Here is a 23,979-nt window from a genome sequence, read left to right as displayed (position 1 = left end):
GCTCTCCACAAACACTGCTTTCATCATGTGACTCCCTTGCCAACAAGACACATAAAAACAGAAGACAGTTAAAAATGAGACAAACTCTTTAGCCTGACTCTTCAAGCCTTCCACAGTCTACCAGCAATTAGCTTTTATTTTTCTAGAATTGACAAATGCATCCAGACTGTTTGCCCACTTACCCTCAGATATTTATTCCTACATTGTTGTTGTTGTTGTTTTGGCTGCGCTAGTGGCTTGCAAGATCTTAATCCCCGGCTCAATCTCAATCCCCTGCTCCGGAATTGAACCTGGGCCCCCAGGAGTGAAAGCACCAAGTCGTAACCACTGGACCACCAGGGACTCTGTACATTGTTAAAAATAGTTCTCCTGCTTCAAATTCTCACTCTTTGCCTCTTTTGCTGTCACTGTAACCCATTCTTCAAGACTTAACTGAACTTCCAACTCCTCTATGAAATTTTATTCTACAAACAATTTGCTAAAGAAGCTTGGCATTGATCTCAGGTAAAACCTTAGAATGCAATGCTTGCTTGCTTAATTAATTAATTAACTTTCATTGAGCACCAAATATATTCCAGGCAGTGTGGTAGTTGCATGTGTTAGAAGGTCTAATAGACATCTCAGACTAACCATGACCAAAATGGAACTCTTGATTTTTCCCTCTCAAACGTGCTTTTCCTTCATTCTTCTCCAAGCCTGTTATTAGTAACTCCATTCACTCAGCTGTATATGTGAAAAGCCCAGAGTATACCTTGTCTCTGCTTTATCTCATACTCCGTATCCAGTTTATCAGCAAAACTCCTTCAAACTACCCCACGTCCAATTACTTCTCACCACTTCCATTTCTACCTCCACAGTTCAAACGATCATTATCTCTTTTTTTTTTGATTGTGCAGCCTGCTAAATAGTCTTCTGCTTATGCTTATGAACTCCCTAGAGTCTATTTTATTCATAAGCCAGTCTGTGTTCTTTTCTTTCTTTTTCCTTAATTTATTTTTTAAAATTTATTTATTTTTGGCTGTGCTGGGTCTTCGTTGCTGCATGCAGGCTTTCTCTTGTTGCGGTGTGCAGGTTTCTCATTGCGGTGGCTTTCTTTTGTTGTGGTGCACAGGCTCTAGGCACGGGGGCTCAGTAGTTGTGGCGTGTGGGCTCAGTAGTTGTGGCTCACGAGCTTAGTTGCTCCACGGCACGTGGGATCATCCCAGACCAGGGCTCGAACCCGTGTCCCCTGCATTGGCAGGTGGATTCTTAACCACTGCACCACCAGGGAAGCCCCAGACTGTGCTCTTTTCTATTCAAAATTACTACAATGACTACTTATCTTACAATAAAATCCAAAGCTTGTTTTCTTGCCCACTAGGCATAAAATTTGGCCTTTTGCTGTCTCTCAGACCACATTCCATTTTTTTCCCTCAAGTTCAGCCTCTCGGTTCTCCTTGCTCTGGTACGCAGGACAAGTCCATACTGCCACTGGGCATTTGCACTTGCTTGTTCTTCTTGTCTGGGAAACTCTTCCCTTCTACAACTGCCTGACTCTATTCTCCATTTCAGTCAAATCTCTTCTACAATGACATTTTACCAGAGAGGCTTTCCATGACTACTCTGTAGAAAATAACACCTGACACCCCTATCTTCTTTAATCTCTTCCTGCTTTATTTTTTCGTGGAACTTATCACCATCTATATTCTTTCTCTCTTTCTATTTTTTTATTACTTTACTATCTACTTCCCCTCCCACTACAAGTGGAATATGAGCTTGACAAACGCAGAAACTTTATTTTTGTTCACGGCTGTCATGACAGTGCCTAGAACAATACTTGTCATATAGTAGGTGATCAGTATTTTTACCAAATGAATAAATGAATGAATGAAAAGGGCAATTAATAATTACCTGGATGAATATAGCTCTCATTATTGCATTTCTTCCCATATTTGATTTTCTTATATAATTCAGGAGTGTTTCCCAGTTTTTGAAACTGTGAAGTTTACAAAAGCAATGTATTATATATATACAACTGGATTCTCAGAAACATTAATGAATGCCCACCCACCTAGTGAAAGCCAGCTTTGGAGTGCTTTTGAAAACTGGGTAATGCAATAGCAGAAACACCTCTATGCTTGCATTTCCCTATATGTCTTTTTCCATGCATTTCTTCTGACCAGACTGTATACTAGAAACTCTATGTAAATCTTCCAAATATAGGAAACATAATTATTAACTTTGCATGTAGCAAAAACTTAGAAAAGATTGTTAACAGGATTAATGAAGGAATCAATTTCTTCACACTGATACACTGGATTGAATTCAACAGGATAAGATGTACTCAGCAACCTGACCATGGATTCAGACCAGTGCATTAGGCAGGATGGGCTTTCTGACTTGGTGACAGCTCCTGTGAAAACACTTGGGCCAACATGAGGAGAGGCCATGAGGGCAAAGCCATCACTCAGATCTTGGTATGGGCTCAGCCTCCCCTTGCTCGTTGCATGATCTTGGGTAACTTGCATAACCATTTTGAAGTTTAATTTTGTCTTTAAATAGGAATAATAATCATTTGTGAAGAAATTGAATTGGGGGAGGCATGATATTTTTGTGAGATTTTTTGTTTTCCTTTCTTCCTCTGCTTTTTCCCCTTCTCCTGTTCCCTATTCGGTCTTCGAGCGGGTGTATGCTCATAGCTTCTGGAAATGGTGGGGCAGAGGAGAAAATAGAAGGCATTCAGGATGTCTGCATTTGTTTTTCATGACTTTTTGAATGCAGGTTCAATCCCAGTTCCCTAATCAGGGATTGAACCTGCGCCCTCGGCAGTGAAAGTGCAGAGTCCTAACCACTGGACCTTCTGGAAATTCCCATGTTTTTCATAACCTTAAACACCAAGAGAACGGAGGGGAGCTGAGGTACAGATAAAAAGTTGAGACACAGCAGAGAAAGAGAAGCTATCTCTCCCTTCTCAGGTTGGAGGGAAGGAAGAGAGATGGTGGGGGGCGGTCCTGAGAGCAGGGAGTTAAGTGGTTTCCTGCACCCTGCCTCCCAGTTAGAGACCCAGAGAGGAGTCAAGGTCCCAGAGAGAGAAGGGCTCCTTGATGGACAGTTGTGGCCCATCAGGGAGTCAAGAAAGAGCCATAAACCTGGAGGACCTTCACCGATAACCTGTGTGAACCGATAAGCAGACAGCTTGGTACCTGCTGACACAGATAAGTCAAAGACTGCTTTCCTTCTGCACCTCACTCCCTGCCCCACCTCCCCAGCCGAAGAAAATAACAAGCCTCGTGAAAGGGGAGGGATACGATTGATTAAGGCAGAAGGAGAGATTAAAACAAAAATTGGGTTGAATTATTTACAGATTAAGGTAATGCCTTGAACAACTTTGATTTGTTAGAATAAAATTTATACACTCCTTGGCACACAGTAGAAGATCAATATAATAAAAGCTACTCCTATCCCAACTATAAATATCTTATATGGCTGTTCAAAAGGTCAATATTAACTTTTATTTACACAAAAGTCATCTTTAGTTCAGGAAAGGTAAGGATCCCACTCATCATGGGGGAGGTATGGAATCCACTTTGAGTACATTGTCAAGAGGGCTGATAATGACTCATGTGTCAATAGGGAAGGGTGAATCACACAGGTAGTGAGAAGTCTGGCATTGAACGGTTAAAATAACTGGGGCTGTGAAAAGTGAATAAGGGAAGGCTGAAGGGAGAGATGATAGCTGTCTTCAGAGATTTGAAAGGCTTTTTGTGGAAGATAGCATGTCCTTGTTCTGAATGGAAGTTGATGGCATGATTGTTTGATCCAATCAACAGAAAGAGGAAGTTTCTCTTAGTTGAGTGTTCTTCAGTGCTAAGGATTCAAGCAGATGTTCAGTATTCATTATGTCTGGAATTCTGTCAGAGGATTCCTGTATGCAGAGGAATGTGGCCTCGTACTTTCCATTTTAGGATGATATGTGGGGCAGGCGGAGGCCACCAATATTATGAAATTCCAGGAAATATGCTGGGTGCTCTGTACCATTAGTTCACTGAGTCTGCCTGATGGTCTCATGAACTAAACACTGTAAGTGTTATTACAGATTAGCCTTATGTAGTTTACATAGTAAATTACCAGAGTTTATAGTGCCGGTAAACTACAGGACCAAGTTTTAAACCCAGGTTGTTGCATTAAAAGACGGTGTACTCGCCTCTACACACTCCATTTCCCTTTTGAAGAAAGTGAACAAATCCTTAGTTTAAGGACAGAAGTATCAAAATACACAGATTTTACTGATGTACTGACCAGTCGAAAGCACTGGCTTCTTGAAATACTCTAGCTATGATTCATGTAATTGTATAGCAATATTAGTACATAAGTTTATGACTATTTAACATATAATAGCACATTAAGTATACTACTCCTGTCTTTTAGATGTATGTACATTTGTTTCCGCTACTACGATGGCTAATTTTATCTGTCCACTTGGCTGGGCCTTAGTGTTCAGATACTTGGTCAAACATTATTCTGGATGTCTCTGTGAAGGTGTTTTTTAGATGAGATTAACATTGAAATCACTGGACTTTGAGTAAAGCATATTACTCTCCATAATGTGGGTGGGCCTCATCCCATCAGTTGAAGGCCTGGATAGAACAAAGACTGACCTCCTCCAAGAAGGATTCTGCCAGCAGACTGCCTTTGGACGTGACTGCAACTCTTTCCTGAGTCTCCAACCTCCTGGCCTACCCTGTAGATTTTGGACTGGCACCTCATAGTCATGTGAGCCAATTTCTTAAACTCTCTATATGCATATACACATCCTGTTGTTTATGTTTCTCTGGAGAACTCTGATAAATTCAGTTATTTATATTTCCTTCTTTGCCCTTGTGTTTCCTGGTTTCTTTTAGCTTTAAAATTCTATGAGTGGAACAACTACATGTATGAGCTGGGGAAGCAGATCCTTCCCCAGCTGAGCCTTCAGGTAACACCACAGCCTTAGCCAACACCTTCATTGCAGTCTCATGAGAGACACAGTACTCAGCTGTGCTCAGATTCCTGAACCTGAGAACTGCGGAATAATAAATGTTTTTTGCTTTAATAATATTCTATGAGTGGAACTTAACTTCCCTGGAGACGGTTTGGTGTAATAGACACAGATTTGAATTGCAAGACCTGGGTCCTAGCCTCTGGTCACTTGAATCTGTAGACCTGGGTCCTAGTTCCCAGTCACTTCCAGCTAGTTTGTACAGCTCTCACATCTCTGAGTCTCATTTCCCTGTCTGTAGTATGAGAGGACTAGACACTAGAACTTAAGTTTCCCTTAAGTGCTACAGTTCAATGTCTCTATTAATCATATGGTTTAGTCATCAGAGTAAATATTGATAAAAGTCACAAAAAGAACACACCCTGGATTTTCAGGCCTCTGGATTTGGTGGCAGTGTTCCAGCGTCCTTTGTGCAAGTAGCTAGCTGTCTGTGTTCAAGTCCTGCTCTACTTCTTTTTTTCCACCCCAACTGTTCTCTATCAATAGCCAATCAATGCTATGTGCATTTTTTGGCACTTCTGTGTGTGCCCTGTGTGTGGATGCGTGTGTGTGCATGTTCACAGTTCAAGCCGGGCTGCTCTGGCTCTGGATGTGCATACAGCACTGGCATTCGGTTTTGCCTCCAGCATTTTCATGGATTAACTGGCGATTCCGAAGGGGAAGGGAACTTCTTTGAGAGTTTGAGTCCTTGTTTTTCTCTTCTCATTTCCAAGGAGGTGTGTCCAGATCCCTTTGCCAGGCAGCGACTCTATAGGAGCACTGGAGGCCAGGCAGTGGACTTTCCCTACTGAGTAACTGGATTTGCATTTGCAAATCAATCCTGCTGAATGTTAGGTGAATATCTACTCAGCCCCATGTTAATATCCCTTCATTTTTTTTTTTAAAGTGGTGCAGATTTTAAAAGGAAGCATGACTTATCTAGTCCTATCCCAGAGTCCCAGTGAAGCAGCAGGAGAGGGTTGAAGGAGGAGGATCCCAGGCCAAACTGTGGAGCAATCAGTTTGTCACTAGTCCTGCCAAGTTTTGGCTTTCACTGAATCCCTCTGCACCCACTTTCAAATTTCTCAGGCTGTTTCCACCTCATATCACAGCACAAATGCTTCTTTCCAGAAGCGATCTGAACAATCCAAACCAAGGGCAATGGCAAAGCTTTAAAGTGTTTCCACTCCTTGGGGTATTTAGATGTATTTCAACAGAAGACAAAATTCTAAGGCAAAAGGATGGAACTACACGTGTCAACAAATCAGTGGGAGAAGATAGTGGGTGTATTTCTGTGGAAGGCGCGGTGGTAAGCATAGGTATATGGCGACTGCCGCCTGCTCAGCCCCCTCTTAAGGCTGGTCTTCATCCTTGGTTGGAGAGGGGGGGCTGAGGGACTCTCACCCCTTCTACCCCAGCAGAGACCAAGAGATGTGGTGATGGTATGGGGGGTCTGAGTGTGCTGTGAAAACAGACACTTCTCACTTCACTCTGATTATTAGAAAGAAAAAGAACAAAAGAAGGGAGAGGGGGGAGAGAGATATAAGAAAAGGAAGGAGGAGAAAAAAAAAAGCGACTGAAAAGTAAAAGAAAAGCAAGGCAGTGGCCCGGGAACCTGGCGGAGGGCTCCCGCGCAGACCCAGCTGGGCTGGCAGCGCAGCACCCCGGCGAGCAAGGAGAAGGTGCCCACATCCCCGCGGGCGTTCCGAGCTGCTCATTTCTCGCAAATTCAGGGCGCCCGGCTTTCGGGTGACCTCCGGCTCTGCCCCGCCCCGCCCCCTTCCCCGGCTGGCAGCCGCGCCGGGCCCGGAGCCAGTCTCCCACTCCCTCCGGCCCCCGCAGCTTGCCCCTCGCTGCCAGTCTGGGGAGCGCCTCTCCCAACCCGCAGCGAGACTTCTCCCTCCTGCCCCGGGGCGGGATCCTGGGTGGGGCGGCTGCGCCCACGGGACGGTCCCCGCCGCCGAGCACCGAGGCTGGGGCCGCCCCAGGGCCGCGCGGGGCCCGGCCAGGCGCCGCGCGCCGCCAGGGCAGCAGCACCTGAGCCCGCTGCCCGGGCAGAGCCTCGGCGCCGGAAGCGCGGGCCGGGTGGACGGGCCCCGGGAACAGCCCGAGCCCGCGGCGGGGGAGGGGGGGAAACGAGAGCCACAAAGGGGGTGACCACGTGCCGCCGCGCGCCAGCGGGGCCGAGGACCTACGGAAACGGACCCCTTCACCCACCCGCCCATCGCCCTGGGAGCACCCGGGGTACCCCGAGCACCCAGCACCAGCTCGAAGGCAGACCCAGCCGCTAAGCTTCAACGTTCTCGCCCTAACTTTCCTCCAACTTCTCTGTAAGGAGGAACCTGCCGCCCCGCCCGCCCCCTGGCCGCCGCGATCCGCACTTGAACTCCGCGGAGCCGGCCGTCCACCTTGCGCCACCCCGAGCGCCGGCTAGGAGCGGCTGTCGGGAAGCCCCGATGACCTCTCCAGAAAGAGCGTGAAGAAGGCTTCGGCCGCCGCGTTCGGCCCAGGCGCCAGGGCGGCTCCATCGGGGAACTCGGAGCAGCAGAGCCGGGGAAGGTGGTGGAGCATGACCGCGCGGCCCCTGGGGACCTCAGCGCAGTGATGCCGACATGTAAGTCCCCCCTTTCAGCTCAGAATTCCTTCACACCTTTACCTGTGCCTCCCCCTGCCCCACCCCAAGGGCTTTGTAAGGACTTCAACCGCGTTGACGGAATAAACCGGTTTGTCTTCCCTTGGCCCCTCGAGGCACTGAGGGGTGAGCTGCTGCTGCCTGCCGGAGCTGTGACAAGTGTGTGCCGCTGGCTTTTTTCCAGCGAGAGGTAAACCTCACGTTTGGGCGGCGTAAAGCATAATAAAAAGGGCAGGGCTTCAAGAATGGGGAAAAGGTTTTGGATTCAAATTAAACAAGGAATCACCCGCGCGGCTGCTCCATCCAGGGGCCTCGCCCTGCCAAGAAGCCGCTCTCCTGGATCAGCACCTGGGGGCTTGGAAGGTACTAGTATGCCGAGAAAATGTTGACTTTACACATTGCCACCCTTGACTGTAGAAGTTATTCTTGGATCTTTGGGTTATTTGAATGGTTTAAAAAAAAAAGCGCGCAGAAAAGGTTCACGGTGTACTTTGTAGATTAAAAAGTAATTAAAGAAGATGCCATTGAACGTGATGGGATCTGTGATGGGTCTTGTATAGAAGTTGAAGTGGGGGGTATAGGGCGATGAAACGCTTAGAGAAACCTAATGGGTTTTGCCTCTGGAATTGTCATCCAAGTGGTGAAGTGCCTCAGAGCGACCCTGCGGAAGGGCCACCGAGCACCCCCTAGCCTTCCAAAATGGAAAAAGGAAGGTTGTTCTCTGAAGGACCAAGCTTATTATTGTGGCCAACTCAGAAGTTACCTTTTCTTGTAATATGTAATTTTCCCTCTGGTGTTTTGTTTAATCTTGGGCAGACATTTTACTCCCTTCCACTAATATACAAGAGTTTCTAGAAATTGATATTCGCCCTCCCTCCCCCACCTTCTGGAGCCTTATTTATTTCCACTTAAATTTCCTCTTTCCGTGTAATACCCGGGAAGAGACAAGCCCCTCAGGCCTTTGTCCATTCCTTGCACCGTCTGCCTCCCTCCCTCCAGCACACATTTTCAAAATAGGAAAAAGGGTTAGTGCCCAGAAGCCTAGCACTTGGCAGCTCTGTTCCTGGTAGTGAGCAGTATAATTAGACAGAAACCACTTATTTTTATTAAACTGCATGTGAAGTAATTCCACACCTGTGAGTTTTAAAGTTCCATTTACCCAGCGGAATTAGCAAGGTATAACCTGAAAGAATTTATTTTGGGATACAGCCAACAGTCTCATATAAGACTTGTTCTCATATACAGGCAACACATTTTGAATGAATGTGAGTTTGTTTTAAACTTCAGTTTTTTCTGAAAATATAGTAAGGTTTTTAACAGCAGATATTTGTCTAGCTTCCTTTCAGCTTTCCTAGGTGATTTAAATCTTATGGGGAAAAAACTACGTTACACATGAAGAAAATATGAATACCAGGTTTTAAAATAAAAGATGTGAAACTGATCAACAAGTGATATAAAAAATTTCTGGCTATGAAATTAAGTTATATAGTCCATTTGAATTCTATATGATTAAAACAATCTCATGTCATTATATAGTAAAAGCATGAATATTTAATCACATAAAATTATGGAGTTTAATACCCTGATTTGAGTTTCTTTATTGAGCTATTTTGACAGAAAGTTTTTCCATTTCTTGCCAGATTATAACTGTTTCTTTTTTCCCTTTTGCTGTTTATAATTCATATGGAATGGTTTAAGATTATCTGATTCTTTTTAGATATTAGTATGTTAGAGTATATGGAAGTAATACCAACCTTTCCAAGGTAAAGATTCCTACTATCTTGTTGAAAAACGTTCAAAAGGGAAACATAAACTATATTATCTACCTTTTAAATTTTAATTTTGATAGATTCAAATACACAAATTATTCAAGTATATTTTCTGCCTACTCCTGTGGATAGAGTATATATTGTTACACTCAAGTTCTGGAATTACAGACTTTATAAATATACTTTGGAGTTGTAGTGACTGCATATTTTTCATACCCTAAGAAATTTAATAGATTTAGCAAGACTTGCATTAATTGGTCTCAAGCTGCATGAAGCTACTGTTCCATTTATGGCTTATATAAATTACATGACATTGTGCTTTTCCAATGTGAATGGTGAATGAGGCTATTGTCTCTTGGCTTATGGGAAATATTAGAAGCTTGCAGCTTTACTGCCCAACTAGAAGCATGTCACTCTGATTTCTGGAAATAATGATTTGAAAGAGAATCAGTTTATATATTAAGAATAAACTGATAACCACTTCCTTAAACCTAACCATTTTTCTAACTGCCCATGTCATACAAGAGTTTACATCTCTGATGGGATGATCAAAAATTTCTTGAAACTATTTAGACTTTAGACTAAATAGGAAAAGACTTTGTTCAGTGTGTGTGGCATGCTTGGGCCAAAACTACATCTTTCCACTTCATTTCTAATGGGATGACATTATTACATTACCTACATTGGATGACATTAAGAAGCACACTGAGTGACTTGGGTGATAACATTTAAAGGACATTTCAATCATAAGTAAAAATGCCAATAAAACTTGAGTGTGCTACTTAAGTGTCATCTTACTTTCCTTTATGAGCATTCCTCAGGATGAAATTATTTGGAATGCCTTAAGGAAAACTTTAATATTGCTGTATTGAAAACATTTATAGCAGATATGAACAAGGCTTAACATATTTAGTATTGAATTGGTTAAAAAATCACAAATCACTAGAAAGAAAATTATTTATAATGGAAAACTATACAAATGACTTGAATATGCCAATCTGAACAAAGGAAATCCAAATGAGACATTATTTCTTCTATCAAACTGGCAATGATTAAAGCAATAATACTCAGTAGTGATGAAAGTGTCATCAGATGAACACTGATACCCTTCAGTGTAAATGTGTATGTGTGTATTTAACTTTATTTAGAAATAGTTTTAAACCTACAGAAAAGTTGCAAAAATAACACAAAGAACAGCTGTATACTCTTTACACAGAAACACTTATTGTAAATATTTACCCTATTCATTTTATCATTTTTCTTCTTCTCTTCTCCCCTCCGCTGTCTGTACGTACGTACACACACACACACACACACACACACACACACACACACACACACACATTTTTTTACTGAACCATCTGAAAGTAACTTACATTCATCAGGGCTTCAGGGTTTACTTTTTTAATTGAAATTTTAATTGAGGTATTTGTTGATTCACATGCAGTTTTAAGAAATAATACAGAGACAGCCCACGTAGTACCCTTTACCCAGTTTCTCCCAATGGTGACATTTTGCAAAACTAAAAGTACAATATCACAACCAGGATATTGATACAATACACCTCTCTTTTTCAGATTTTCCCAGTTTTACATGTATTTGTGTGTGTGTGTGTGTGTGTGTGTGTGTGTGTGTGTATTTCTCATGATTACCTTTTAATTTCATTTATGGTAAAGCCAGTTATGTACATTATAGCTCAAATAAGGGTCAAGATTTGTGCAGATTTGAAGAATAAATCTTTCCACCTTTTTGAAGTGGGGGGGGTGAACCCAACTTAATAAAAGAAGTTACAATGAGTAATAGAATAGCACTTCTCTTTTTATTCATTGTTTAGGCTCAGGAACATGATCTTTAACCAGAAAACGAAACAAAATTGTAAGCAGGCTTGAATAAACCAAATTACCATTCTTTTTACTCTGGAAAAATTAAGGTATTCTCTGTGCTACTCCTCATGTCCCTTTCTGAAAAGATTTGCCATAGAAATACAGTTGGTATATGGAGAATGAAGATATTTCTGACTATTGCTGATATTAAGAGAATTAGTACCATGTTAATTTCTCCACCAATTTCAAAATTTCTTCACTAATTTCTCTTTGTGACTTTTAGGGGAGTCAGTAGGAGTAAAGAGATGGAAGACAGTAGGTTTTTTAGACTTTAATGCATTTGGATTAAATGACATCTACAAGGAGTCATATTGACATTTAAAACAATTCCTATAAAAGGGTTGAATTCTAAAGCTTTCTGACACAGGATTTAAGTATTTTGTATCTTGTAGCCTATATTCATTGAAAAGGAGAGTGAGTTTGCAATAGAGTAGTAGCTTGTTTCTCAAAAAGGACAGTTGAGTTGGAAGGCAGGTGACACAGGGGGTCTTTTTGGCTCTGACACCACTGATTATGTGATCTTGGGCAAGTAGTTTAACATCATAGTTTTTTCATCTGTGAAATGATAGGTTTTATTGCATAACTTTTAGATTCTTTTCAGGTTATAGAAATCTATGCCTCTTTCTACTTAAAAAATATTCTTATTCTTTTCAATAGAACTTTGAGGCCACAACTTGAGTGACACAAAATTGTACTGTGTTTTTTGTAGTTCCTGTTTAGAACCTTAGTAACCCTGTTCAGGATTTTCCATTCTTGTGAGAAAGTTGTTTAAATCCCAGGGATGTGTCTTTGCTAATTGGTCCCCTGAGAAGACATACAATGCTTTCCTTCCTCTGTTCTATTCTTAATTTATTTTTTCTGTTCTTCAGTAAAGTGGATGAAAGGTGGTTTATGTTGGTTACAAGTTCTTGCCCTGTCCTGGGTTCCTTTTCTGTGCAAAGTGATGGAGTCCTGAGAACTGGAATGCATTAAGCCCTTGGTTGTCCTGTGCAGCTCTTGTCTGACAGGATTGCAGGCAGCTTTTATAAAATAGCTTCAGGAGTGAATATGGAATTCCTAAGTGTCAGAACCTTTTATAGCAAAAAAAAGTTCCAAGAGCACATGAAATAGTATTGAGTGTCGCCAAACTAATGAACATCATTCCCTGAGTATTGTTTAGAGAGCACGGGAACATAAGAGGAGGCCACTATTCACATATTGATAACGGAGGCTTGTCATGCGCCACAAAGATTAAGAAGCTAGGAGTTCTCCTGGGCTGATACTTCCTTCTATTAATATCTATAAGGCTGGCAGCCAGGCTTCACTGGTTTGCCCCTTTATTCCTCTGGGCCTCAGTTTCCTCCTCTGTGAAATGAGGAGGTTAGACTTCATCTTTGGTCCTTTAGATGATAACTTCTTTGAATATATAATTGTTCTTTTGTTTCAGAAGTACACTCATTCATCCCCAGCATGAATGGGAAACACCTCATTCATCCAGCATCAATGGGAAATGGACCCATTCTTCCAAAAAAGTGAACTTTCCATGTGACAAAAATTTACAGGCTACCCTTTTTAAAGCACTCACTAAGTTCCATGCAATGTTACCTCTAGTTCTTTTTGGTGGATAATCTATTTACAGAAGAGAAAATAGGCTCAGAGTTTAAGTACTTGACCCTGCCCCCAAAGCACACGGTAAACAGAAGCACCAGGATGTAACTACGTGCTATTCCAGAGTTCACATCCATTATTATTACGTTATTATTAATGACTCACTATAACATCTTGCTTCTTGTAAACAGTAACACTGATTTTAATTTCAAGTATTTTGGATGGATGTATTTGAAAACATACCTTCCATACAAAAATCCTCTATTATTATTGTTTTTAAAAAATTTTTATTGGAGTATAGTTGATTTACAATGTTGTACAAAAATGCTCTTTAGGACGTAGCCTTTTTCTCATGTAGAAATTCCCCTAGGAGCTGCATGATGCTGGAGCTTGTAGTTTGGTGAATATAAAAACATGTCCTGAGTATCAGATACTATTTTAAATTTCTGTAATAATGGCATACATGAATAATCCATTTCTTCTCTGTTCTAAGTGGATCCCAGAAGTAGCCACAAAGTCAATAGATTGGTTTTGGCTTATAACATTGATCCTATTATCTGTTCCTGGTTCAGTCCTTTCTTTTGGCTTTGCTGTTGACAGAATAACCACACTTATATTAGAATGCTCAGGATGGTAGTAAAAATAAAAATAGCTAATATTTATTGAGTACTTGCTGAATGTTAGGCATATTTCTTAAATGACATGATTTGATTTTATCATCCAGCTGCTCCATAGACTAGATTCTATTGTTCCTCTTTTACAGGTGAAAACTAGGAGGCACAAGGTGGTGAAGTCAATTTTCCAAGGGTTGCATAGTTCATAAGTAGCAAACCCAGGTCTGTCTGACTCTAGATCTTGTTCTCTTTGTAACTTACGTAGTCTCTAACAGTAAAAGGCAAGTGCAAGAATCAGTTTGATGTCTATTTTTGCTTATTCAAGTATTTCTCTTACAACTTTCTGGTTTTCTATTTAGTATTATACATTTTATTCCAGATAAGCAACCTTCAGGAAAAAAGTTATTACTGTGGCCCTAAAGTATCTTATTAGTTGCTCCTCTTTTTAGAAATAAAATGACTCTCGATTACCACTTACAATCAAAGTAACTCTCTTTGGGGATTTTAAGATCTGGAGGTTTCTTACTGCTACTCACCTGTTCTTCCTGCCTCATGACTCTTCTGCTCACCAGTTCATCTGTGGTCCCTTTTTGTGACTGACTTTTGCAGCTGCTGCCCCCTTCAGTGGTTTGCCTTTTTTGATAGGGCTGAGTCAATGAAAAGTATCACACCACTGTCTGAAGCCAAGATAATACGTATGTCCCCATCTAAATCATTAAGTATAATTGTGAGTTTAAAGATGACACTGTTGGACTTCCCTGGTGGCGCAGTGGTTAAGAATCTGCCTGCCAATGCAGGGGCCATGGGTTCGATCCCTGGTCCAGGAAGATCCCACATGCCTCTGAGCAACTAAGCCCGTGCACCACAACTACTGAGCCTGCGAGGCACAACTACTGAGCCCACGTGCCACAACAACTGAAGCCCGTGCGCCTAGAGCTGGTGCTCTGCAACAACAGAAGCCACAGCAATGGGAAGTCCACGCACCGCAACGAAGAGTAGCTCCCCTCACTGCAACTAGAGGAAGCCCGTGTGCAGCAACGAAGACCCAACACAGCCAAAAATAAATAAATAAAAATTTAAAAATGTTTTTTAAAAAATGAGACTCTTGTACGGAGAATGATTTGAGAGTTTTCAAAGCAGCACCCCTCCATCTAATGTCATTTATTAGTTTCTATAATACTTGTTTACTAGCCATTTAAAAACTTTGATAGCTATTATATATAAAGAAATTAATCTTTTTAGAATGTTAGTGCTTCTGTACTTAATTTTAGGGGAAGGAAGAAAGTTTGGGCATTTTAATTTAAATATTTCCATTTGTGAAGCAGCAGATGTTATAAAATGAAAACATTTCCCTAGAGCCTAAATTTCTGGGAGATTATAGAAGAGGTTGATAAAAACATCCTCTTGCTACTCAGATGGGCATGTGACTGGTGGTGCTGAAGGTTGATGCCGAAATAGTTTTTTTTTTATAAGTGATTTTTATCTTGTATTATCTGAATACTTCCCCATCTTCATGAAGAAATCGTCTATTATGTATTCATTGATAAGGAAGGTGCCACCACCTTATCCAAATAAAATGCATGTATTTTTCTCTTTTGCCTAATTAGCTTAAAGGGGATGCTTAGTTTATCTTCAAAGTTTCTTTTTTTTATTTGGAAGCAAGGCTGAATCTGAAGGTTCCTATTTTCCACTACCTGCTGGAAACCTACAGATTTTATTGACCGAATGCCTTACTGAATCTAAGTGTCCTGACTGTTGCTTTTTTCCATGACAGGATGTTTCACTCAGGCCGAATGTGGAGCTGTCATTCGAAATGGAAGCCAAGTTCTCTTTTGTTCTTATTTGCTTTATATATTGTGTATGTTCCTCCTTCAGGTAAGTAAGACTCTTTTTCTTTCAAACTCAGAATTTAATAATGATTACATTGCCTTCAGTATAAGTGTGCCTCTTATATGTTGATGTTTTCTGTCTTTACAGGCTTTTTCTGTCCATGGCCTCTCATTCCTCTTTAATTATGTGTGAATTCTATTACTTTGATCATTGTTTTATTTTCTAATGAGTGTATTTCTTTAATCTTAGCTACATTTCTTTTAGTTTTATTTATCTCGCCCATATTGAATGATGAGATAGCTACATATCTGACATTAAAAATGTGCTAGCTGTTTCTTCTACGGTTGAATAAATATACAGTACTTAATTCTCTGTCTTTTCAAGTTTTCATTCAGTTCTCTATGAAAAGTAAAGTATAGGCTTTGCTATTTTTATTTATTGCCAAGTATCAGACAGGAATTTGAAATTAAGTTTTTAGATCATGAAGGTTATTTAGTTGACTTAAAATGCTGTGACAAAGTTAATTTTAATTACAGTACATTTGGAATGAAAATATTTAATTTTTAAAAAGAGTACAATTTTTTTCTCAACTTTGAAATAAGACCTTTTTAGCTGTTATTGAAAGCCGAATTTTTCTATAAACAGCTAATTATATGAATGAGCCAATAAGAACTTGAGGAATGTGAGTGATCTTTAAAAGTTATCTGATTTTGTTACTTGAGCAAACTGCATTTTTCTTAAGCCCATTTTGTTTTACACTTTTTATTTTTTTTACTGTTGTCTTTATTCAGTTTATTATATTTTTCTTTAGAATGAAGTCATTACTCCTGAAGCCTTATGTATTGATTACTTGGGATTTACTCAAGATTTTATACATTCCATGTTTATAACATACCTGTATGTTATTATAAATAATACATTTAACAAATCTGGAAATAGATTATCTGCTAAAATTGCTAATTCATGGATCAAGATATTTAACTAGTGTTTAATATACAAATACTTTTTTTTCCAAGCCATCAGGTAGTTTCAGCTACTTACTTGGGAAATCCCTGGTACTTGTTTACTGGCTTCAAAACAAAATTGATCTTTGAGTGGTTTTTTTGGTGTATTTGTTTCAATTTCCTTATAAAGTCTATCTTTCTGTTACTTTCATTGCCGGAAAGAGGAAGCACACTTGTAAAGAGATCTGAAAATTATATATACATTAGATTTTTATCATGTACAGTGTTGAATTATTTCTTAACTTTCAAAAGTGACCCTCCAGGAGCCAATTACATGATGTAAGATAAATTATGAGATTAAAATTCATTTTTGTTAGGTCATAGCATTTGTAAATTTTCAAGGCTTCTTCAAACCTTAAATTGGGACTTTTTATTTTAGATGTCAACATTTTATTTGGTATATGCACCTTCATTATTTTAATCATTTGAATAAATGAAACACATGTTTTTAGACTAAGTAAATGGGGTCAACTGGGCTGAGACTAGGATGGGGCAAGGGAAGCACCTGGGATGTAAAATTTAAGGAGGTGCTCATTCGCAAGGGCATGGGAATCAAAGTACTTAAATGTGTTTTTAAGTTACTGTCTGACACAAGAAATCTTTTAAAAAATTTCTTTTATTACCCCACATGTTGTGTGCATCACCTAAGGCTTTGTGACAGATAGTTACCTGTGTTTTCTCATGAAGCCAGAATGTTTTGTGTCTATATATCTTAAATACGACTAACTTAAAATGCCACCACCTCCCACATGAATATTTGAACTCACAGAAATACATTAGGGGCTATTATTGGCATTTTAATATCAAAATTGTGCCTTATAAGTAACTCGGTGTAGGGTTTGTTAAAATAATGCATATTGAAACTTTAGCTATATCTAATTTTCAGAGTCCTATCTTTCAATCATGGTGAAATACCACTATATTTTTGAAGAACATCTGGTACTTAACTGTGATTTATGTCTCTGTATAGGCAATCTTTGACTTTTTTCACTTCTCTGGATGACCTCTAGGTGATCTCATCGAATCCAGTGGCTTTCGGTGGCATCTTGACGCCAGTGTCTCCTCAGTCTTTATCTTTGTACCCGGCCCCTTCTTGGACCCAGAGTCATTTCTTGGGTTGCTTATTCTCATACACTTGGATATATAATATTCCTCAGACTTCACATGTGTGAACAGGGTTCTTTTCTTTTTTATATTAACTTTTAAAAAAAATTTATTATTATTGGCTGCGTTGGGTCTTCGTTGCTGCATGCAAGATTTCTCTAGTTGCGGTGCGCGGGCTACTTATTGCAGTGGCTTCTCTTTGTTGCAGAGCACCTGCTCTAGGCTCACAGGCTTCAGTAGCTGTGACTCGCAGGCTCCAGAGCGCAGCCTCAATAGTTGTGGCGCACAGGATTAGTTGCTCTGTGGCATGCGGGATCTTCCCGGACCAGGGCTTGAACCCATGTCCCCTGTGTTGGCAGGTGGATTCTTAATCACTGTGCCACCAGGGAAGCCCTGAACAAGATTCTTGATCCCTACCTCCGATCCTCAAATCTGCTTCACTCTCATGCATTACAGTGCATCCTACTATCATGCTAGTCTCTCCTACAGTCACTATGTTTCGGATACATGTCCTTTCTATTCCTTAACCATGCTTTCTTAGTACCCTCTTCTCCCTAATCCACATGCGCCTGGTTCTTTTTTGATACTCAGGTCTTAATTATTACCATCTCAGATAAGTCTGCCTATCCCCCAATTCAAAGGAGTCCCCTTATCACTCTCATTTCACCCTTTAGGGATAATCTATTGATTTTGGTTACTCTCTTGGTTGTTAATATTTTGTTAATGTGACTGTGTAGCTGGGTTAGAGGGTTGGCAAAACCTCTTGATTGTTAAGCTTGACACTTAGTTCAGATGATTAAAAATTAGGATCCTGTAGTTTAATTCTGATAATATCCACAATTTAACTCATAAAATAGAACTGCAATGTTAAATCTTCTAGGTAAGTTAACATTTGTAGTTTCGTGGACATTTACAAAGCAAATAGTATACAACGTTTATGCCCTTTAGAATTTTAAAAAGTAGTATAGAAACAGAATACCTTGTCTCTTGATAGGTGATGAATATAACTTTTTTTGTGTGTGTTACGTGGGCCTCACTGTTGTGGCCTCTCCCGTTGAGGAGCACAGGCTCCGGACGCACAGGCTCAGCGGCCATGGCTCATGGGCCCAGCCGCTCCGCAGCATGTGGGATCTTCCTGGACTGGGGCACGAACCCGTGTCCCCTGCATTGGCAGGCGGACTCTCAACCACTGCGCCACCAGGGAAGCCCTGGATATAACTTTTAATAAGAACTACAGCAAAATAACATTTGAATATTTAAACCGGTCCCACAGAAGTACAAATTACAAAATACGATTGTTTTTTACCCACTAGCTTGACAGTATTTAGAAAGGTTGATAGCATCCAGTATTATTAAAGTTTAGGCAAAGAAGACACACTAACACTGTTGGCTCTGTCTTTTGGGAGAGTAATTGGGCAATATTTTTTTAGAGTAAGAATGTGTATTTTCTTTAACATATCACTCCCACATGTACGCATCTATCCTATAGAAATAAAACCCATAAATATATAGAGAAATATGTACCCATATGTTAACTGTAGCATTGTTATAGCAAACAATTGGTAAAGACTCTGATTGTTCATCAACAAGGGAATGGTTGTATAAATTATTTTATATTCATACCATGCAGTACTGTGTAGCCATTCAAAACTATGTATATTGGCTTGGAAAGATAATAAAGTTAAGTTAAAAAGTAAATTACAGAACAATATAAGATTATCCTAGATTTGTAATAAGTTGTACTACAAAACTGGGATTATTATGTGTGTATACTTTTGTGTAAGACTGTATAAACATTAATAAAACATGGAATGATACACATCAGGTTTTAAAATGGGTTATCACAGGGGCGTAAAGTGGATTATCTCAGGGTGGGAGTGAGAAGGGGGAAGGTGATGGAACTTAATACAACTCTGAATGATTTGCCTTGTTACAATGAACATGTATTACTGTAGTAATTCGGGAAAACAAAAAATCCTAATAAGATTCTTTGGTATTAAAAAAAGAAGCCGCATTAAAAAAACTGCCAGAGGGCTTCCCTGGTGGCGCAGTGGTTGAGAGTCCGCCTGCCGATGCAGGGGACACGGGTTCGTGCCCCAGTCCAGGAAGATCCCACATGCCGCGGAGCGGCTGGGCCCGTGAGCTATGGCCGCTGAGCCTGCGCGTCCGGAGCCTGTGCTCCGCAACGGGAGGGGTCACAACAGTGAGAGGCCCGCGTACCGCAAAAATAAATAAATAAATAAAAATAAAAAAACTGCCAGAGAGACTGTTGACATGTATGAATATTATACTTTTATAAGTATGGTTATAATGCTAGTCATGTAACCGTTACTCCGACTCTTCCTTCACTTGATATGAATCTCTAAAAGTTGTTTCAAGTAAGAACCTCTTTTTATGAAGCGTGACACACTATGATTTGAAGATGAATGATGATATCTCAAGCAGACAGAAGGTTGTGGCTTCAAACAGAGTGGGAAACAGACAGCCAAGAGCCAACGGATTCCTTAGCAACCAGGAGCCTGTTTCCACACAGATAGCCTTAGTCACGAGCACTGAGGGAGGAGCCTCCCTTCTCTTCTGAAAATTGATGACGTCAGCAGATTATTTCAAAGCTCAATGTTATTCTGATAGTTATGATACATCAACAGCTAAAAGGGGAAATGTTTCTGAAAGTACAGTCTGGCCTGAATTGTGTGCTTTCTAGCCCAGAGGACAGCATGGTTCTGGAAGGCAGATGATTGGACTAATCTTGTGCTTTTTTTGGTTTGTGTGTTAATTTTACTCATGATCATCAATTACATTACAGTTTGTATTGGAGTGTTAGACATCTTTTATACATATTTTTATATGCAATCAAATGGCTTTCGAATGCATAGAAAAATAATCCCTTTATAAATCTGCCAGGTTTTTCTTCTAGCCATTTTAACATTAATATGTCATTAATTACTAAATAAGTATATTTGAAAGGTCAAAAATAAGGCTCTAGTTGTGCAAACTATTCTTATTAAGTGAAGAAAGAACCAGAGTAATGCTTAAGTGACTAACAGAAAACTATAATATATGACAATAAATATTTGTGGGGGTTTTTTCCAGTTAGGGTCAAAGTGCTCCAAATTACTGTCTGAAGCTTTCAGCTAAAAGGCTGTTTTCCCATTCTACACTTCAGATGAGAAGAGCCAATGTGATTGAATAAGCAAACCTTAGAAAGTTGTATACAGAAGTTTCTTTGATGCGTCTTCCCTGTAGATAATTGCCTGCCTTCATATACCTTTGAGATGATCTGATTTTGATGTAGGTAAATATGAAATCCTACATTGAGGTCATAAAGTCAATTACGTAAATGTGGAATGAGGGTGACTCATCTTGTCACCACACTGACTATCTCAAGTGACTAAGCAGTGTGATGGGGCCTCCAGTGAAACTGACACCATGTAGGAATTAAGCATGAGGAAGAGTGAGGTGTTAGCAAAGAGTCTTCCCCTTTGCTGGTCAGATCACGCTCGCCTCCAGGCATGGTTGTTATCCTTTAGAGAGAGTTCATAACAGAGTATCTAGACCAGGCAGATCAGCCTGGTGATGAGTCTCGAGCAATCTGAGGGATGTTTCAGAGCATCTCTGTCTCCACTGTTATGTGAAGCCTTTGTGGGGCTGGCTTGCAGCTGTGGACCCATGCCCTTTGAGTCAGCCACCACACTGTTGCTTTGGTGTAATAATTTGGTTTCTTTTGAAAGATAAAAATCTTGCTGAATTAAAAAAATCGATTTAAATGGCACATTTACTTTGGAATAGTGATGTCAGTAAGAATGCGATAGTGGTCTTTAGATGTTTGAAAAGTGGTCATTTGGAAGTGAAAACAGACGTAGTCTAAGTATTTTTGGGTTGATGCTCCAAATGACTCAGTAACTGGTGGCCAAAAGATAGAGCCAGCTGACCTTCGAAATCGCCATCACTGATGATGAAGAAGGTATGAAGAAGGAGTCTTCATTTTGAAGAGGAAGTTGTACTAAAAACCGTGAAGGCCTCCTCAGCCTACAGTTTAATCATAGAGTGAGTGTGTGTGTGTTATAGAACTTTTGTGTTTTTTTTTTTTGATCCCTCACACCCTCCTTTGGTAACTGTAAGGTTGTTTTCCATGTCTGCGAGACTGTCTCTGTTTTGTAAGTAAGTTCATTAGTACTGTTTTTTCAGATCCCACATATAAGTGATATCATATGATATTTGCCTTTGTCTGATTTACTTCACTTAGTACGATAAAGAGCCTGTTTTCTTGATGTACACATTCTCTTAATAGTTACCTCAAAAGTTTCTTCTGCGTGTATTTCCTTTCAATTTTAGCAGGTAAGCTCTATACTCAATTAGAGATTGGGAAGGTAACTTTCTTAGACAAGATAAACCTGGGGGGAACTCTAGACTTTGGCAGTACAAAATTTTCTGCCACTTTCAAATTAATAATTCTTTATGGAGTTTTCCTTTTATTTTCAGCAAGTAGAATATGTGCTTTTTGGCACCATTCTTCCTAAGATTTCAGTGTCATAGTGTTTAGTAAATTAAAAATGTGGAAAAGAACAAAATGGAAAAGAACCAAGGAGAGAGAAAAAAAACTTATTCCAGATTTAATGAGTAAATATGATTTATAAGGTGGGGCAGCAGGGTAGGAAAGTAAGGAGGGTAGATGACAAAATATATTAATCTGACAATGAGCACGAAGTCACAATATTGTAAACATCTTTTCCCCTTCACTGAACAAAGATGATTAAACACCTGAAAAAAAAAAAATGAGGTCATTTGCCAGCACATGGGTGGTGGCTATCACCAGTTCAGATGAACCTATTTAACCATTACCAAAAAAAAAAACCTCTCAGTGAGGAATAAAGTAATCCAGTGGGAACAGTGTTACTACTGTATTTCTATGGTTAAGACTAATTATCTTGATTTTTTTTCAAAAATTGTTAAAACTATTTATAGCCAATTAATCTTTTTAGATGAGAGCTCCTTTGTCAGGAAAATAGTTTGGATTATTTGATGTCAAAATATCTTGGTTTACAGTTATTCCTAAACCAGGCTCATCTTAAACTTGTGGTTTAAAAATCATACACTTTTATAAAAAATTACAGAATTTTCTCTAATAAATCAACTATTATGAGTCAAAAAAGATGCCTCTGCTAATACATTCTGCTCCCAGATTGGTGCTGCTAGTTTAGATAACAGGAAGAGAGAAACTGTTGGCAGTAGAGCCAGGTGATGGATTGTGTCAACCCCCTTGAAAATCAAAAATTTTTTCATCTCTTTAATTATAAAATTACACTAATCACTATTATTGGACTATGCAAAGCTATAATAATGAGTTAATGCTTATGATTTTTACAAATACCTAAACAAAATGGTATTTTTAGAAGATTCTTTACCTGGTTGAAACTTAAAGAGTACTGTTAAAGTAAAATACAGATCTGAAAAAAAGAAAATACTCTTAATGGGAATACAGTATTAATCACTGCTTTTAAACACATCCACAGTTTCTTCCTTCCTTTTTTTTTTTGCCTTAAATATATGCACAGAAATATGGCATTATATACAGCTAATACTGGCCTCAATTGAGTATAAGTAACAGTTTTACTGGGTTACTGGCTTTAATGAAGAGAATCTTAAGACAGAAAATGAGGGTTTTCAAGTCATAGTGATTTGATTGTCTTCAGTACTGATGCTACAGGGGGTGAGGAAAGCTAGAAAGCTAGACTTATAGAGATATTTTGCCTCCATATTGGGTTTTTTAGAGAGAATGAACTCCTAAGTATATACACTAAGGCATCATGGAATATGGTCCCCACTTCTTCCTGAATTCTCCTAATCGGTGTCTCCTGGCTGGGTCATCAGAGGTGAAAATTAGGTTTTTACTTGGACTGCTAATCTCATCTCTCTTTAGAATGGTAATCTGAAAATCTGTTACTTGTAGTAAGTTCATGACCAAAAAATTTCTGTAACAATACTGATGAAGTACAAATATATCAATAAACAATAAGCTCTGTGATTCTCTCAGAGCCTTTGCTAACTTGACATAGGACTTTCCTTCCAGTTCAGTAAGCCCTGATACTTTCATTGGTGTTTGTTTAGGACTCTCATTACTTCTCATCATCTGACTTGCTTACCTGTCTCTCACACACACATATTAGAGAGGTCTGACTTTTTCAGTAACTGTTTCAGAGGAAAGTTCTCTCTGAATTTGCAACAATTACTTTTTAAAAAGAATTGACATGTAACTTTATACTATGCGACTGTTTCTTATATTTAAGGTCCTGTCGGTTTACAGACATGATGCTGTGATTGTAATGCCACAGAAGAGGTTTTCAGTAAATGTGTAGTGAATGAATCAAATTGCTTTCCACGCTGCCCTTTTGTGACTTTGGATTTTCCTTACCAAAGTGAGTCTAGCAGATCTAACTGTTAGGTATTCTTAATCAGAACCTTTTCCCTCCCCCAATATTATTAAAGTAAATCAAACATTTGTGACAGCATTATAATACTTAATGGAGTTGCAGAGAACATAGTTAGCATGCTACTTTTAA

At 39.6% G+C, this 23,979-nt stretch overlaps 1 protein-coding gene across 1 annotated transcript in view; it reads left to right on the top strand.

The window, feature by feature from the left end:
• Positions 1-7,137: 7,137 nt before the first annotated feature.
• ADGRG6 (adhesion G protein-coupled receptor G6) overlaps positions 7,138-23,979 on the top strand; it is a 136,283-nt gene continuing 119,441 nt past the window's right edge. Inside the window, exons 1-2 of the mRNA XM_060168023.1 lie at positions 7,138-7,610; positions 15,256-15,356. Of these exons, the coding sequence (XP_060024006.1) occupies positions 7,609-7,610; positions 15,256-15,356 (103 nt within the window). The 5' untranslated portion in view covers positions 7,138-7,608. The remainder of the gene's footprint in view (positions 7,611-15,255; positions 15,357-23,979) is intronic.

This window comes from Lagenorhynchus albirostris, chromosome 12 (genome assembly GCF_949774975.1).
Source record: "Lagenorhynchus albirostris chromosome 12, mLagAlb1.1, whole genome shotgun sequence".
Classification (NCBI taxonomy): domain Eukaryota; kingdom Metazoa; phylum Chordata; class Mammalia; order Artiodactyla; family Delphinidae; genus Lagenorhynchus; species Lagenorhynchus albirostris.
This window is presented reverse-complemented; position numbering and strand designations above follow the sequence as displayed.